Source organism: Diadema setosum, chromosome 11, assembly GCF_964275005.1.
Source record: "Diadema setosum chromosome 11, eeDiaSeto1, whole genome shotgun sequence".
NCBI classification, from domain to species: Eukaryota; Metazoa; Echinodermata; class Echinoidea; order Diadematoida; family Diadematidae; genus Diadema; species Diadema setosum.
The window spans coordinates 17,600,307-17,618,604 of NC_092695.1; the positions used below are offsets into that span (position 1 = coordinate 17,600,307).

General features: G+C 39.9%; 1 protein-coding gene across 1 annotated transcript in view; it reads left to right on the forward strand.

Moving 5' to 3' along the window:
- Nucleotides 1-18,298, forward strand: part of LOC140235324 (arf-GAP with Rho-GAP domain, ANK repeat and PH domain-containing protein 1-like) — a 138,962-nt gene that overhangs the window by 78,655 nt on the left and 42,009 nt on the right. Inside the window, exons 14-24 of the mRNA XM_072315348.1 lie at nt 2,607-2,691; nt 4,962-5,022; nt 6,194-6,247; nt 7,517-7,697; nt 8,491-8,578; nt 10,225-10,293; nt 11,472-11,502; nt 14,109-14,152; nt 15,102-15,465; nt 16,641-16,702; nt 17,238-17,308. Of these exons, the coding sequence (XP_072171449.1) occupies nt 2,607-2,691; nt 4,962-5,022; nt 6,194-6,247; nt 7,517-7,697; nt 8,491-8,578; nt 10,225-10,293; nt 11,472-11,502; nt 14,109-14,152; nt 15,102-15,465; nt 16,641-16,702; nt 17,238-17,308 (1,110 nt within the window). The remainder of the gene's footprint in view (nt 1-2,606; nt 2,692-4,961; nt 5,023-6,193; nt 6,248-7,516; nt 7,698-8,490; nt 8,579-10,224; nt 10,294-11,471; nt 11,503-14,108; nt 14,153-15,101; nt 15,466-16,640; nt 16,703-17,237; nt 17,309-18,298) is intronic.

Here is an 18,298-nt window from a genome sequence, read left to right on the forward strand (position 1 = left end):
AGCGAGCGAAGCGAGCGAGCTTGAAAATGTTGACATTTTACAGTCCCAAAACTGCCGATTGAAGCTATATTTTTCGCTTTGGAAACTAAGGGGGGCGCACCGGGCGAAAACTGCTGGCAATTACTGGCAGCAACATCAGGAGAATGGAATAATGATTAAATGCGAGCGAGCGAAGCGAGCGAGCTTGAAAATTTTGACATTTTACAGTCCCAAAACTGCCGTTTGTAGCTATATTTTTCGCTTTGGAAATTAAGGGGGGCGCACCGGGCGAAAACTGCTGGCAATTACTGGCAGCAACATCAGGAGAATGGAATAATGATTAAATGCGAGCGAGCGAGGAGAGCGAGCTTGAAAATTTTGACATTTTACAATCCCCAAACTGCCGTTTGTAGCTATATTTTTCGCTTTGGAAATTAAGGGGGCGCATCGGGCGAAAACTGCTGGCAATTACTGGCAGCAACATCAGGAGAATGGAATAATGATTAAATGCGAGCGAGCGAAGCGAGCGAGCTTGAAAATTTTGACATTTTACAGTCCCAAAACTGCCGTTTGTAGCTATATTTTTCGCTTTGGAAATTAAGGGGGGCGCACCGGGCGAAAACTGCTGGCAATTACTGGCAGCAACATCAGGAGAATGGAATAATGATTAAATGCGAGCGAGCGAGGAGAGCGAGCTTGAAAATTTTGACATTTTTCAATCCCCAAACTGCCGTTTGTAGCTATATTTTTCGCTTTGGAAATTAAGGGGGCGCATCGGGCGAAAACTGCTGGCAATTACTGGCAGCAACCTCAGGAGAATGGAATAATGGTTAACTGCGAGCGAGCGAAGCGAGCGAGCTTGAAAATTTTGACATTTTACAGTCCCAAAACTACCGTTTTGTAGATAAATTTTTCGCTTTGGAAATTAAGGGGGGCGCACTGGGCGCAACTGCTGTCAGTCACTATCAGCAACATCAGGAGAATGGAATAATGATTAAATGCGAGCGAGCGAAGCGAGCGAGCTTGAAAATTTTGACATTTTACACTCCAAAAACTGCCGTTTGTAGCTATATTTTTCGCTTTTGTTCGTCCCACTTTATCGGGGAACCACCCCCCCCCCCCCCATTGATGCCTCTGCATATGAGGGTGCTTTTGTTAAGTGAAAGATCTGCTGCACACTCTTTGATAAATTAGGGAAATATACGTCAATGTCAAAATTGTACAAAGTTTATCGAAAGGGATCCTGTATAGCGGAGCTTTTGCATGTTTATGATTGCAATACAACGATCTGGTGCAGAGTTCTGGCGATTTTTCGACAATTTGTCATTAAGAAAGTTCGAGATTTGTCCTCATCTCGGGAATTGCTTGGGGGATAAATTATTTGTCTGCCTAAACACTTCCGCAGGGGCGGGGCAAATGCCCCTTTGCCCCCCCCCCCCCCAATAGATTCGACGCCCCGTGATCTTCCCTGGGTATGCCCATAGATGTATCCTGACTGAGTCTTTAGTCACTGTCGTTTCTCAGGAATGATTCAGGAAATGGAGGGGGTTCAATTATGGCGATATAGTTTTTGAGTTTGTTTGTTTGTTTGTTTTCGTACATATTTTGCAGATGGTCCCCAGTTACTCGCGCATGTTTAGGCCTACATGTAGGCCTATATTGACGTTGTCAACGTCTGAGCCATACCTTACAGTGTATGTCAATATTACTTTCTTCGCGAGCGAGCGAAGCGAGCGAGCGCTTGAGAAAATTATGTATACATTTTCCTACAAGATAGAATACTGTTCAGCTCTGTTACCTCTCTGAAGGCCGGCGTACAAACGTCATGCAATATGCCAAAATTGATACAATCACATTTCTGCTTCCTCCATTTTTCCCCTCAAAATTCAGGGGGGGATGATTGTACAGGCCATCCCCCCCTCCTCCATTTCAGGGGGGGATATATCCCCCCCATCCCCCCCGGGATTTACGCCCATGCCCCACACTCTACAGAAAATTATGGCAATGACAATGCAGCAGGTAATGATGTCACTATAGTGTAATTCACATTCGTGATAAAATATCCTCCTCATCAGTAGCTTATCCTTATTCCTGGGGAAACTGAAAATGAAAGTGAATTTCAGGAAATATTATGATCTCTTTTTTTTTTCTTGGTAGTGCTACAGTAGGCCTGTCAGTTGGTTGAACTGAGAAATTAGTCATTCACATCCATCTCAACAGAAAATTGCTGCTGAAATGAAGTCTAGCCAAACGAGGAAGGCATATCATATGCCCTCAATGATGCAAATGCTTCCATTTACATGACAAGGTATGATTTTGATAATGCTATTGTCACAGCATCAGGTCTGTTTCTGTAATTGTGTGTTTAATGTGGATTACCTGTGAAATGTATGGTAATGATGATTACAATAGATATGATTTATAACACCAAATCCACTCTGTAGAATGTGCCAGGAATGCTCTTGGAGCTAAAATTATTCCATCTATCTATATCTTGATTTCTTTCTATCTCTCTCTCCTCCCCCATATCTTTCTGTCTCTTTCTTTGGCTTCTGTCCACCACCTATCTCTCTCTCTCTCCCCGTCTTTGTCTCTCTGTCCGTCTGTTTGTCTGCTGCCCTCTCTAGTCTGACGGCTGAGTCACCCGAGGAGGCCAGAGAGTGGGTGGAGGCCATGATGGAAGCTGTGTCAGAAGGACTATCAGACAAACTGGTGAGGAAGGCATCCTGGTTTCCAGGCAGTAGAGAGAGAACCAACTTGTGATATCTCTTTATATTTTAGGCCTCATTGCAAAATTATTGTATGGTAGGATGTTTTGTGATGCAACTGGCCTGCACATATGCATCTATTGCGATAACTCGAACGTCTTTTAAATCACTGCTCCCAATAGGAAACAGTACCATTAACAGGATGTCCAGAGGATCAAGAGACTTTTCTCTCAACAGATCAATTCACGTCATTCACCCCTTTGTGTCCTGCAGTGATTTTTATTTTGAAATGAGCACCTGTGAACCTGTATGGCCATTCTGATCAAATGCACAATATTTGGCTTTCAGGGTAGGCCTAGTTGTGGTACAGAGCATATATAGGAAGTTTATAATCTGGAAGTCAATCGTGACTCGATCAGGAAACATCTGCTGGTGTATCAATTTAAGCTGGCAGGAAACGTAAATTCCAATGTGCTGAGATGCAGGGCTCACTTCCGGCTTACCTTGAATTCCATCAATGACTTGGCAGTCTGAACTGGCCCACTTGGGTTTAGTGGTGTGACACAAACATACAAAGCGTACAATGTGTATGATGCTTTGTGTAATGTTTAGGTGACCAATTTTGTTGGTATATTGTATGCCTCACATGTTGTGATAAATTAGAAAGAGTTGGGGAAGGTTTGTTATAAAATAATAAGTCATTTATTAAGCGCAGAACCTATGTCTATACTACTGCGCTTCAAGAGCTCTTAAATTCCTATGTTGCATAATGCTGCATGGGAAAAGGAGGGATTTTAGGATGGGGAGGGAGAGGAGGGGGCTAGGATGGGGAAGGGAGGGGGTCAAGTGGAGGAGGGAGATGAAGGGGTTAGATGGGGAAGGAAGGGAAGGAAGTAAAAAAAAGGAAGGAAGGGAGGGGGTTCAGATGGGGGAAAGAAGGGTGGAGTTTAAGATTAGGGAAGGGAGGGGAGGGGATTAAAATGGGGGATGGGAGGGAGAGGGTTTAACCCAATGGCACGAATTTATGAAGGTGGTACAAATGAAACCATGGTTTAAACCATGGACAAACACCATGGAGCGCTAAGTGTCGCACGGAATATTTCGTTATGAAATTGGTCATTTCGTCGACAAAATGACCGTTTCGTCCACGAAATGATCATTTTGTGGACGAAATGTTCATTTTCGTTACAAAATAATAATTTCATCGACGAAATGACTGATTTCGTAATGAAATATTCCATGTGACACTTGGCGCTCCATGGTTTTTGTCCATGGTTTAAACCATGGTTTCATTTGTACCACCTTCGTAAATTCGGGCCATTGAGGATGGGCTGATTTTGCTATAACATGCATTTCCCATAGACACCTGCCGGAGTATACTAGTACTTGGGACTCGTCCACAACAGGTTAATAGGATGGGGGAAGGGAGGAGAGCCGGTTAGGATTGGCCAAAGGAGGAGAAGGGGTTAGGATTGGAGAATGGAGGAGAGGGGATAGGATAGGGGAAGGGAGAGAGAGGGTTAGGTTGGGAAAAAGGAGGGGGTGAAGAGGGAGGAATGGAGGGGGTTAGGATGAGAGAAAGGAGGGGTAAAATGGTGGAAGTGAGGGACAGGTTTAGGTTGGGGAAGGAAGGAGGGCAAAGAAAGGAAAGAGGAAAGAGTGCTCAGGGATGGGAAAACAGGGGATTAGTTAGTATTTGGGAAAGGAGGGGGTTAACATGAAAGGGAGGGTTTAGTGGGGGAAGGAAGGGGAGAGGTTAGGATGGGGGAAAGGGAGAAAGGGGATTAGGATGGGGAAGGGAGTGGAGGGAGTTAGGATGGGTGCCAACAGGATAAGAGGTGCATCTGAATGAGCAAAACAAAGATGACATGCTAAGATTCTCGTCAAAAAAAAATGTCTTGAAATTGATTTTCTAGCCAATCTTTTTCAAGTATGTGTAATAAGTGAGGGGAAGAGAGGGAGTGAAATATAAGAGAATAAGTTCTGTGCAGTTGTACAGTGTACATTTGCCTTTCTTCAACAAAACAGAACTTTGTTGGGAGGCATGATAGGAGTAGTGCTGGATCCCAACCCCCCCCCCCCATGGTCTGACTTTTCATTGACCTATGCTGCTTACATACACTTCAGTGTTGAAGGATACTGACATTGTACTTCATAATGTAGTTGGCGTATAATGATGTACATTTTTTTTCAGGTTTTGTTTTTGCCCTCATTATCCTCAAGTTCTGTGTCTAGCACTCTTCACTTTTGCACTTCCTTTTCTTGCACCCCCAGTATTTGCACAAAGTGTGGGAAAATGATGCCAACAGACTCTGCGCTGACTGCAACATGTCTGGTACGTACCAGACACTTCATTAATTTCTTCATTCTATTGGCGAACACGAGAAATAGATTCAGCAGATTATTCAAATCTATGTGTAATTACAATTGTTATAGTAATAATTCGTTAAAAGTTCATTTGCAGCCAGATGGCTGAATTGCAAAATTTTGTACATTTGCATTGGCAAATAACATTGATGAATCATCATACAATCATGCTTCAGTTAATATATACAACTATACAGATGTCATATTTTAGTGTAAGTAACATACTGTGAACAAATTTCAAAATAAATCAGTTAAACTTGATACATTGATACAAGTAGTTTGCAGGCAAGTTAATCATATTTCACAATATATATACACACACAGACTTGCACATAAAATTATATCAGGTATATGCAATTCATTACATTTAATATGATAGATATCTTTGCCATCTTATATTTCTGATCAATTCTTATAAACACATTTTCATCTAATAAATACATATTCATAGTCAATATTAAAAATAAATGTTATCATCTTATTTTACTGTATCATGATTAAGAAAATCAAAGTTGTGTTCTCCACGAGATTGTGAAATTCTTATATACTTGAAGAACAGGGCCCTCCAGCCTGCTGTTGGTGAGGAGTTATAGGTAACATATAGGAGGAATGATAAGTACAGTTATTAATGTCCATTATTCCGTTAGGAATGTGATGTTCTGACCCATTTGCACATGTGCTGTTGTGTATAACCTGTGTTCTATGTCACCAAGAGGAGGAATAATGCATCTCTTACTTTGCAAATTGAATATCACTTGTTTCTCACTTTTTCAAAGACAAAAGTATTATGTGTGTGACACTGTTCCATCCTATTCTTATAAAATGGAAGCTTAAACTCTCCACTGGGCATGGATTGTGGAGGGACGTGTCGTCTGTATGCCTTAAAATGTTGATATTTTGCGATCTCATGCTGTGTTTTTCCTTTTCAGCCAATGGCACACAAAGGGGGGGGGGGGGGAGATACCATATCATGTACTCTGTATTTTGTGTAAGTTTCAGTCTGCAATATTTCCATATTTTTTCCCCTGTAAGGAATAACTCTAGGAATATTGCTAAGCTGATTTTTGAAATATCATTTAAATGAAGTGTTTTTCGTTCTTATTTGACTCTCTTCATCCACTATTCTTCACCGTACCTAGACCCTGATTGGTGCTCTCTCAATTTTGGGATTGTTGTCTGCAAGAAATGCTCAGGTATGTTCAACATTTTTGTCTCTAAATTGTCTTTGTCTTTGTGAACCACCACTTGGTGACTGATCTGGAATTCTCACGTAGTATGGCAATTCATTCAGTTATGATTACATCGTATATTTTGTGCTTCTGTGTATGAAACATGGTGTTACTGTGAGTTGGAAGACTAACCTGATGAATGTGTCTGCAAGGTATATTTGCTGTGTTATGATTCCAAGGTAATGTGAATGTCATTATGTGTTCTGCACTTGCATTCTCTTATCCATGGCTGTGTTTCATCTTGTTTAATCAATTTACTTTGTTTTATTTTATTATTATTATTTTTTTTTTAGCAGAGTTACATTCCACAAATATTTGTGCATTTAAATGTTGCCTTTTACAAGTGTGCACTTGCCAAACATTATTGAGCAAACTCTCTGGCACATTATACAAATATACAGTGCCGTGAGAGTCTCTTGTTAAAACTATGGGCAGAGGTGACTCCAATGTAGTACTATTCACTGAGGGGTGCAGCCCTGAAGTGAATAGCACTGTGGGAGGTACTGAGACCTATGGTTTATACCTGAAACTAAAAAATAAGGCATAGTATATTTCCAATATATTTTGGATTAAAGATTTAGATAAGGGAAGGGAAAAATGAGATAAGAAGTCGCGTGTGATGTGTGATGACATCACACATACTTTGTGACATTGTTTTACAAACACTTGACCATAGTGTGTCAAATATGCCAACATCCCGAAGTAGTTGAAAGTACATACAATGTATAATTTTTTAATAATTCTTATGAAACTCTTTCAAGCAATTATCAGAGGACAAATTTTTGTCCAAAATATTTATAAATGATGTCTTCAGAGCAGCTTTTGTCTTCACATAGGCCTACCATTTCAGGGTATTATAAAACTCATTTGTAAGCTTGTCATAGCTATCATATCTAATCATCTGGGAAAAATGTTCTGGACTTGATTTACCAGTCCAAGAATAATAATAACAATGATGTTGTATTCCTTTGTATATTGTACCTCTGAGTAGCTTCAGTGCTCGCTCTGCCCAGACTGAGATCCCTGCCATTGTCATGACCCCAGCATTTGTTGCTACAACCCAATTTAACCCTGTTTTAAGATGGAGTTCAAGTGAGTATATTCTCTTATCCAAGCATATGAGCACCAGCAAGGATTTGAACTCAGGACCTACTGTTTGAAAGTCCCAACTCTTAGCCGCTATACCACAGTGATTGAGCTGTGAACAAACTTTTTCAATGTCATTTCAAACAGGTATTCACAGACAGCTGGGAGTCCACGTGTCAAAGATCAGATCTCTCAAGATGGACGTCAAGGCATTCACCGACACCGCCCTGGAAGTGTTCCTCGCTGTGGGCAACGAGCTGAGCAATGCATTCTGGGAGCGCAACCTTGACCCACATCTCCCGGTCAAGCCCATGCCAGATGACAGCATGTAAGCCTGACCTTTGACCCCTATAATGAGGGTCTATGTGTACACTTTTTCTAGTTCTGCGCTGCATATTATGAGATTTGCTTTTGACCAAGCACACGTTTGTACCTGGCAACATGTTCTATTGCTTTTCATGGCATAGCTACACACTGTACATGTACAATGTACAATACTTACGTGTACCTGGTATACCTGTATATTATCTGTCACATAGAAATTGTGATGCTTTTTTTAGAGTAACTTTGTGCTCCATTGTATTTCTCTAACATTTTAGTGTCTGTTTCTTTGAATTGTATTTGTTTTTTAATCTTTTTAGATTTTCTGCTAGTTGCTTTCATATCAAATGATTAAACTCTTTGTACAGATTTAACATTTTCTTGCTGTTTGAAATTATGCAGGCATGTACACTTAATAGCCAAATGGCCTGATAGGTGATTACAGACAATGAAAAACACCCAAAAATGATTTAAAAGAGAGCTCAAATATCCCATTTTCATTGCTACGTACATTGATAGGGACGAATGTGACTCATTCTACCATAATCTTTTACTATAATTTCATCAAATCACCAAGGAGTCCCATGTGCAGAATCATTAAGATGTTGTTTATATTCTCAAAACTTGCTGCAGTGCATGCAGGCAGTAGTGGAAGCATTGATGGCAGGAGTGCTAAGTAGAGACACTCTTAAAATGTGTGTATGCCACTTTTTTAACAGGGAATAGTGCTCTTCTTTTGTACCCTTGATGGTATTATTTATTTCTCCTTTGACTGATTTGATTGTTACGACTGACATCAGAGACCAACGCAAGATGTTCATCACTCATAAGTACATTGACCGGCAGTACAGTGAGCATGTTCTCTTGGACCGAGAGGAACTAAACAAGGTACGGTTTGTGTAGTGAGAGAACTATGATATCAGCCAGTGCTTTTTTTAAAGGCACGTAGACCCAGTGGTTTAGTGAAATGCGTACGCGGGCAGACGGTGCAAGTTTCACACAGAGACCTACAGTATGCTATCGACTCCTCTTCAGAGCTTACGCTTTGACCCATTTCCATGAGTCTGAAGAAGTCCGATCCACTGTAGTCAGTGGTCCGATCACAGTTCGGCTCATGATTCACGTGATGATGACAGCTTTAGCAAACCTCTTCTGTGACGTCATACTAATATACTAATATATATCCCATACACGGGATGGGGTGGGGAAGGAATTAAGCCATAACCAATGGAAATGTAGAAGAACTTGTACAATGCTTATTGTGGGGATAAAGAATTTCATAGGAAAGAGGTTTAATGTAGGCCATCTACAGAGGTCCTATTATTAAAGGTATGTGACTGTGGCATTGCAACATTCAAGCATTCAGAAAATATCAGATGCACCAAGGTGACCTATGACCACTTGAACTCTTCTCAGAGTAAAGGCTTAATGCCTGGTTTTAAGTTTGTTGCCTAAGGAAAAAGAAAAGTAGTGAAGGCTTTTGTTTAATTGTTTCAAATTCATCATGTCAGTGCCATGCATGAAGCTCTGTGGTGTCAAACCTTGGTTTTGTTCTCTTTCTCTTTTTTCTTCACATGGTCTGGTAGCAATAACAGATTGATCCATGCCATCATACATACATCTGGAGGGTTGAAGGAAAATTCATTCATTTCATTCATTTTTTTTTCCATTTCCAACAGAAATATATAAATATTTTACAGAAATGTAATACATAAATTTCATCAAGATACATAATGAATGATAGGTTTACAGAATATTTTAAGTATATGGAAATGCTGGAAATATGGAGGGATACAAAAAAGCAGTGCTTGTATAGTGCGTTTTCTGCACACGTGATACAACAAATTATATGATTGATATACTGTTATACATATTAAAGAAGCTGAATGCAAAAGAAACTAAGATATGGAAACCTAACTAACCCAAAACAGACATCCTGGGGCAAATTCCTACACTAAGTTGCTGTCATGCAGGAATAGAAAGGAAAGAGAGAGTCAGAGAGAGTGTTTGTGTGGGTGAAAGAGAGAAACTTATTGCATGCTGTCAAGATAAAGGATAAAAAAGATAGAAGACTGTAACAAGATGAGAGTTAATGGATGGTTGATATGCTCAAGATCATAATTTATTTGTACTGTCTGATATGAAACATGTAGATTGAGTGATATTGAGTGAAAACATTCATTTGCAGACCTCTCAACCATTCTGAATTTGCAGGAAAGAATTTGAATTTCAACCATTCCCAGCTTTTTGTGTCAAAAAGAGTCTCTTGTTCTTCATGATAATTTTACAACACACTCCTATGGGGACTGCTCTTTCTTTCCTAGTTTTGAGCCAATTCATCCATATTTTTCAGTCAGAAATTTTGGGAGGTCTGTATTTGATCCCTGGAAATCCATTTTGGATGATTGCATGCAGATAACATTTGTGTGACTTTGCTGTGACTGCACTGAGCGGTGATTTTACATGAGCAGAGAGATGTTCATTTGGTGAATATCAGTGTGCCAATTTTTATCTCACTCGGCCTCACTTTTCAGGGGCTGCAGAGAGCAGTCGCTGAGGGAAACGTCCAGGATTGCCTGAAGTACATTTTCTCAGGAGCAAATGTGAGTCATGAAGCTTGTGTTGGTCGGGAAAATTTGGAGAGACGCAAGCACTCTGTAGCTCAACTTTGTATAATTGATTGATAGGGAGTGACCAAACCAGAAAAGTCATATTCAGCAGCCTGTCCAATTGTGTACAAATGAATGATTTCATGATACGTATACCTGTACTGTCTGTTTGTATATGAAAAGTTTAAATGCAATCACATATCTATACGTTTTTATCAACTTGGGATATTTGAGATCAAAGCTGCTGAAAAACAAAGAAAATAACCAAATAATATGTGATGGTTTTAATAAAATCGTTGAAAATATTTCCTGTTAAGTAACGAGTAAAGTACCATTGAAAAGGCTTAAAGGGGCATTCCAGACGATTTTCGTAATTTCACATCATGCAGTACATAAATCGACAGCTCCATGTATAGATTTGTGGAATTTATTGTGGTCCTTAAGCAGAGAAACCAATACTCTGAAAAATCTTACACTATTAAAATTACACTAAACAGTGTTGATGACATAGGAGCCTCACATATTTCAGAAATTTAGCAGTGTAATTCCATTACAATACCACTTGCTTAAAATTTTCACCTGTGTGAAATTTATGCATGCTGCCTTCTTTTGTTCTGCTTCCTTGAGCCCCAACTCATGCCTTCTTATTGTGAGGCTGCCATGTCATCATCCTTGTTCATTGCAATTTGTTATAAATTTTGAAAACATTCTTATTCCTCACCCTAATCACTATAAATTCTGAATCTCTGTACTCAGTATGATTAATTTATAGTTGTTCAAATGTAAAAGTCTGAAAAATCATCTGGAGGTCTTCTTTTACATATAATTTGTCTATATTTGATGATGACTGTACTTGAAAAAAAAAAATATACCAAGAATATTATTTATACTTTTATTACTGCTTGTATTTGTCATCATTAATATCGTAAATGGTAAATGAATAGTTTATCTCAATAAATGTGTATGAGTATAACATTTTCTCACAAAAAACACTGTTTGCATTTTCCCTGGAATACCTATAAAGTAAAACAGAAGTATTTGTAGATATTGCATTTTGCATGATGTTAATTCTATGTGCATGTGGCCATTTTGTAATGCCCAGTGCCGTTGATTATAGAAGATTTTGTGTCAGGATTATTCAAACATCATCACATCTGTCGTTGTTGTTGCAGGTGCATGCAGTGAATGAGAGAGGCCAGACAGGTAAGACATGACATAAAATGATAAATCTATTTAAATGTGTCATGTATGCCTGGTAGATCTTACCAGCCAACTTTACATGATGTGTGATGTCCAATACACGGCTATGTGATATAAATGTAGCAGACGTTTCTCTTAGGGAACACTTTGTCCAAAGAATGCATCATTTAATGGCTCCTAATTAATATATAAATAGCTCAGGGCCAAAGCTTGTATGCTTAGTACTTACTTGTTGCTTTGTTTGGCAAGTTTCGGGTAAGCTTTTAGGTTGTTGGGAACAACCTGTGTTACCAAGGCATGAATGAAATGAAGTACAGCCAAACTTGTTTGTAGTGGCCACCTGTCTGCAGTGGCCGCATGCTATCTGTGGTCACCTAAGATGACCCCCCCCCCCCCCCCCCCGAAATAAGACCCTTAATTGTATTGGAGCCACCTGTCGAGTGTGGCAAGCTGCAACAAAAGTTTTTATCCTACGGTCGCTATTCAATTGCGTATAGCAGCCACCAACCCCTTTTAAGAACCAGCTTGAAAAATGAAATGCAGCAATAACAACAGCAAAAGTAGCCATATTTCATAATTACCTGTTTTTGTTTACATGAAAATTGAATATCCGTCCAAGACCCTGCCATCCAGCAAAATCAAACTGACCACCAACCTGTCTGTAGTGGCCACCACTCTAATAAAGGCCACTTTATCTGCTTCCCTTCAGTGGCTGCTATAGCAGACCTACCAAATCTCAAGCCTCAGGGGTATTTCTCAGTCTCACACACCTGGCAAGCTTTTCCTCACACCCCCTCTCCACCCCCCCCCCCTTTAAAAAAACAAAACAAAAACAGAAACAAAAACAACCCATAAATACATGTAATAGGGATTTCCACCCACCAAAAAAGTTGTACTTTGATGCAATCTTTGTTTTATTGGAGTACTCCAAAATATTATTTTTAGTATGCATTAGATCGCAAGATTTTACAGCTTGAAAATGCTGTAGCTCCTTGCCTTGGGAGGGGCAAGACCCCCTCCCACACCCTTTCCCCTCCTGGTCGCTTCACTCCCTCGGGCAACGCGCCTCAAAATCTCACGCCCAGCTGCATTGTGACCTTGGCATCTCTGCTATTGCCAGGTTTGACTGTTTATCATAAAACCAGTCTGTTACAGTGACTGCACAGCTGTGATTGGATGTAATGCATTTATTGCACCGGTGAAAAAAACAACAACAAACAAACAAACAAACACACAGGCATGCATAATTCCCCGTCGACACGGAATGCTTTCACTGTAGCTGTAAATAATGGGTACCAAAGCTGATCACATGGCAATCGACACAAAGTGCAAATACTGTAATTTCAGCTGAGCGCCCTGGAAGAGGGAGACGTAATTGTGATGCATAGGATGTCATTTGCAGACAATACAGCTTCTGTGTGTGTTCATGATTTACAATACTCGTTTTAGTTTTGCTGTGGTTTTATGGTTTTGCTTGACGCTTCTCGGAGTGCCCTACGAGGAAGTAAGTACGTGGTAGTGACCAAAAGATTGACGTTGTGTGCAAGACACATTCGACAAATGTTGCAATGGCGAAGCATTTCATCGGGAACGGTTTTTCGGTGTGAGTGAGAGGAGTTTTTTTTGAAGGAGCTTTGGGCAAGGTTCATGCACAGTGGCTGTTTCTAGAATGAAACATCGCTTGTGTGTGCAGAAGTGAAATCCTGATTTCAGCTCAAAACTCTGTGCCACCGGCTGCAGCTACTGCCTTGCAAATTACCACAGCCAGGGAATGGTAGAGGCAAATGCAGTAAAACCTTTGTTCACATTGTGGTGCTCGTGCATGCAAATTACCTCTTATCACATAACTCTGGTCAACATTGGATGTATACAAGTTTCAAGCAGGAAATATGGTGACCGGTAAGCATCTGGGTGTGAAGTGCACATTCCAAGGATATTTATGAGTGTGTGTGTGTGTGTGTGTGTGGAATAAGTTGAGCTCCTTTGTATACTTTGTACATAAAGGAATGTGCTTTGTGCATGTTATGAGCCTCTGTGTTTACATTGTACATAAAGGAATGTGTGTGTGCACTTATGCATTCATTTCATGACAATGCATTTGTAATATGTGTACACTGCAGTTGCTATTGACTTTGATGCCTCTCATGTACACAACTGTGCTAAGAACAGTTTGGATTTCTTATACATTACAATTTCAAATAGATTTTTTTTTACCCCTCTGAGGACCCAGTAACATTCAGCATTTTTCAATCACCAGTACATTCTTAATACATTTAGCTTGTTTGCATTGGAGGTTGCTGTGTTGTGCCAATGTTTCGGGCCAGCTTCCTGGTTGTCAAGAAAAACATTTGTTATAAACATTTGTTATAAACATAGTGTGTATAGAATTTGGTTGTTTTAGTGCACTGCTCTATTTAGCTTTGCCGTAAAGTCTGGCGTAATGATGCCGCAAAAACATTCAGTTGACTCCAAAGGGCAGAGCTTGATGACAAACAATGGGAAGATGAGAGAATAGGTGAAAAGACAATCATGTTCAGTAGTGTTGTGACAGTGTCTTGTATTTCACACATACATGCATTTGTTTTCTTTCCTGTTTGTTTCCAATACAGTAAAAGATTTGGCTGTTGGTCACGCAAACTCCCTAGTCATAAAGGTGAGTGTAGGATGAGAATGTTGCCTTGATATGTTACTCAGTGGAGTGAAATGCAGGGGTCATCGAAAACTATTCTTTATCGATGAAATACATGTCAACCTTGATCATACTACACTGCACTCCTGTTGTAACGAACATGGTTATAACAAAATTCAGGTTACAATGAAGTAAAAATTCAGGCCACAACACTATCCACTCTATGTCTTTCATTGTTTATTTGTTCGGTTATAATGAAATTTTGATATAATGAAAGGAAACTGTCAGTCCTGAGGACCTTGTTATAATGAGAGTCCACTGTAGTGGAAATGTACCCTCTACTATATTCTGCCAATTATTTCTATAGAGCGTATGATTGTCAAAGAGAAAACTTGTTTATATTCTCTCTCATTCTATCTCTCTCTCTCTTTCTCTCTAGGCGTGGTCACAAGACACAAGGCTATGTGTAGTTTCAATGCCCAGTACTTTGTTTCACATAGTGTATGCAGCGTGACTGCAAACGTCTTGAGAAGTTACTTGAGAAATTTTCTGTGAAACTTCCTACATGCAGTTGGGAAGTTTCTCACTTATGCATGAAACTACGTGTAGCTTTGTGTAGTGTGACAGCAACTGACAGAAACCATGAAAAGTTTCTGATGTGATAATAGATCCATTTATATTGTTTACGCACACTGCACATTCTTTTGCATTTTCTTTTACACTTTTGTATTTTTGTATTGGGGAGAGGGAGCGGTAGGAGGGGGGAGGGGGCTTCTCATTTAAACCAAAACTGTGGGTGGTTTTGCATCACTGCAACTACAATGTGTATGTGTAATTTTGTTGGTATAATATAGTGTGACCAAGTGCTCAAACTTTTGGAAGTTATTGGAAAGCAAACTGTGTGTAGCTACATATTGTAGTTTTGTGTAGTGTGACTGCGGCTAATGTGATGTTTCTTTCCAATTGGTTGTAGGAACTGCTGGAGCAGAACAAGGATTATTCCCACCACCAGCAGGAGCTCATGTCTCGGGGTGACCAGCCCCTTCAGCGCCCGCAACCACAGCAGCCGCAGCCCGGCATCAGAACCCCAGATGGGGGCTCGCCCACCTTCACCGCTAGGCCGACGCCCAGCCAGGACAGGGGACTGGAGGACTCTGGGCGGGGCTCCCCCACCACCAGCCACGGCTCGCCTCACATGCCGGTCCGACCCGCCCCTCTGCCCCCCGTGCTGAAGTCCCCCACCTCGAAACAGGATGAATTCACCAGTAGTAAAGGCAGCATACAGGAGCAGATCCGCAAGGCGGGCTATCTCTACAAGACTGGTAGCAACAGGAAAGGTGGGTCCCTTGGATCTCTTCTTAAGCTCTTTTTCTTTCTTACATGTTTGTCCATGGGTTTGTCTGTCTGTCTGTCTGTCTCTTCATTCCTAAGTATATCTCTGCCTGTTTGTCAATATGTTTGTTTGTCTCTGTTTGTCCTTACAAAGGACTGCTAATATGTAGAAGTGTCTTGTACCAATCATAGGGGTTGACTCTGTTATTAACATCAATGTGTGATAGATCTGTCTGGTATATACTAAAGTGCTAGTACTGTATATGCAGTTATTTTTATGAGGGTTTAATTTTTCAGAATTTTGCGAATCACAGCTGGACCGCGAATTTAACAACACGCGAAAATGTTGCTGTACGCTGGGCTAATAGTGCACTTACGAAAGCCTCGGTGTCAAATCGCAAAAACAACATCTCGCGAAAATGTCTGTGACCTCGTCATTCGCGATAATAACAGCTTATACAGTAGTTGTTTGCACACACACTGTACCATTGTTTCTTGATGCTGAACAGGCAGGTAGATACAAGTGCATAATGATTACATACAAATGTCCAAAGAAGCTGTTCCTGTGATGATTTCCATGAAAAGTGATGATACATGTATTTCTTCTGCTTTCAGGCAATGTGGTTCTTGGGCATGATTTCAGCCACCACTAATGAACAAAATTTTCTCACAAGTCTCCATCCACAAAATGTTGTACTCGTGAAATGTATGCCCTTATCTAGTATGTCAAAGATTAAAATAGAGGTGTACAGTGTAGATGGGGTCATGGGGACAGGTGACAGGTGGCACATACATTGTATAGCTTTTGTCTAGTGGAACACTTTTGTAGGTCTCTCCTACACAATGATTTTGACCCTTGATACAACCAGCCCCCATGCTGACTGCTCAAATCTGCGAAAAGAAAAACTGCTACAATGTAGTTGCTAGAGGAAAATGCAGCTTTTATCATCCAGAAACGAAAATGCTGTCTGGGAAATTAATGAAGTGAACTTTCTGATTGCTTGCAATTAAGAGACAACTAAAATGATGAACCATAATTCAGTGACTCCGTGAAGCATCTGAGTGACCATAGATAACCTTCATTAACATGGACTACCCTGAACATATGAGCATTGAGAAGTGTTGTTGAGGAGGAAAGTAATATTTCATCTTCTCCTTCCTTCTTTCCATCTCATGCCAGATTTCTTGAAGCGCTACTGTCTCCTAGAACATGGCACTTTTACTTATTACCAAGATGAGAGGGTAAGTGTTCTATCACAGTATATTAGATTTTGTATGCGATGTGGAATTATTGTATAACAAGTACACTTGTATGTGTGTTTGCTGCCCTGTTTTGGGTTTTTGTTACAATGACAAAATGATTATTTGCGTAGATCAAACCAAAACATTGCTGAAAGAGTGATTCACATTTGATAAGCAGTGATAATGTAAACCTTGTAATTGGCTTGTGTGTAGTGCATGGTTTGATTGCTGTATGTTAAAAAAGATTACATATTTGCTTGAATTGATATGATACACTGTGTACATGAGGTTGGATGATGCTATCGTAGCATCACCTCTTTTGGTATTTTTTATCCCCTCTGTGACAAATCAGTAAGATTAGAATAAGTTCATGAATAAAGAATGCTTAGGAAGAATAATTTGTGGAACGTTTGTTTCTTCAACTTATGGTGTTAAAGGAAATATCATTTTCCTCAGACACACCATTGTGTTTATCCCGTATTTGTCCCATCCACAATAATAACTGTGCTGTTATGTATATCTCCAAATGCCACAGACAACGACAGCCAAGAATCTGATTGAGGGCACAGACATGGTGTTTGTGGCTGTCGTCCCTCCGAAGCACAGGTGAGTGGACTCTGCCATCAATCAGATATATATATTTTTCTCTTCTCGGTGTAATCTAGAATGCAACATCGTCAATTACTGTATATATCATATACTGTAAAAGTGGATATTTTCGCGTGACTAATTTTTCGCGCTTGGCGGGGTTAGAAGAGTTCGCGTGTTTTTAATTCCGCGGAATCAAGATGTTAACTACTTGAACGTATGGCAAGCAAACATATTCGCGTGCTTTTATTTTCACGCTAGTTTCTGGTTGCGCGAAATGCGCGAAAATTTCAACACAGCGAAAATTTCCACTTTTACAGTATTCCGTGGTTGTTTTCTTTTTTTATCATTAAAGGACAAGTCCACCTTCATAAACATAAGGATTGAGAGAATGCAGCAATATTAGTAGAACACATCAGTGAAAGTTTGAGGAAAATTGGACAATCGATGCAAAAGTTATGAATTCTTAAATTTTTTGTGTTGGAACTGCTGGACAAGGAGACTACTACAGCTTGTGATGTCATATGAGTACAACAGTATTAAAAAATGTAAAGAAAATTAAACATATTTTCATTTTTTTTTCGCATAATAAAAGAGCATTTGGCTTGCCTCTTTCTAAAGGTAGGGGGAATAATATTACCCATAACATATGTCCGTAACGAGTCAAGGGAATGTGTTCTTTTTTCAAAAGATGAAATTTTGTGAAATTCTCTTTATATTTCCCCTATATTGTTGTAGGCATGTGACATCGTACATTGCAGTAGTCTTATCATCCAGCGGTTACTGCACAAAAACTTCAAAAATTCTTAACTTTTGAACGGATTGTCCGATTTTCCTCAAACTTTCAATGATGTATTCTACTAATATTGCTACATTTTCTCAATCCTTATGTTAATGAAGGTGAACTTGTCCTTTAATTCTGTGAGTTGACTGTTATTCTGAAAATCACAAGCAAGCCAAAATCTTGCCTCCTGTACCGCAAATGCAATATTTTCTCCTTGGTCAGAA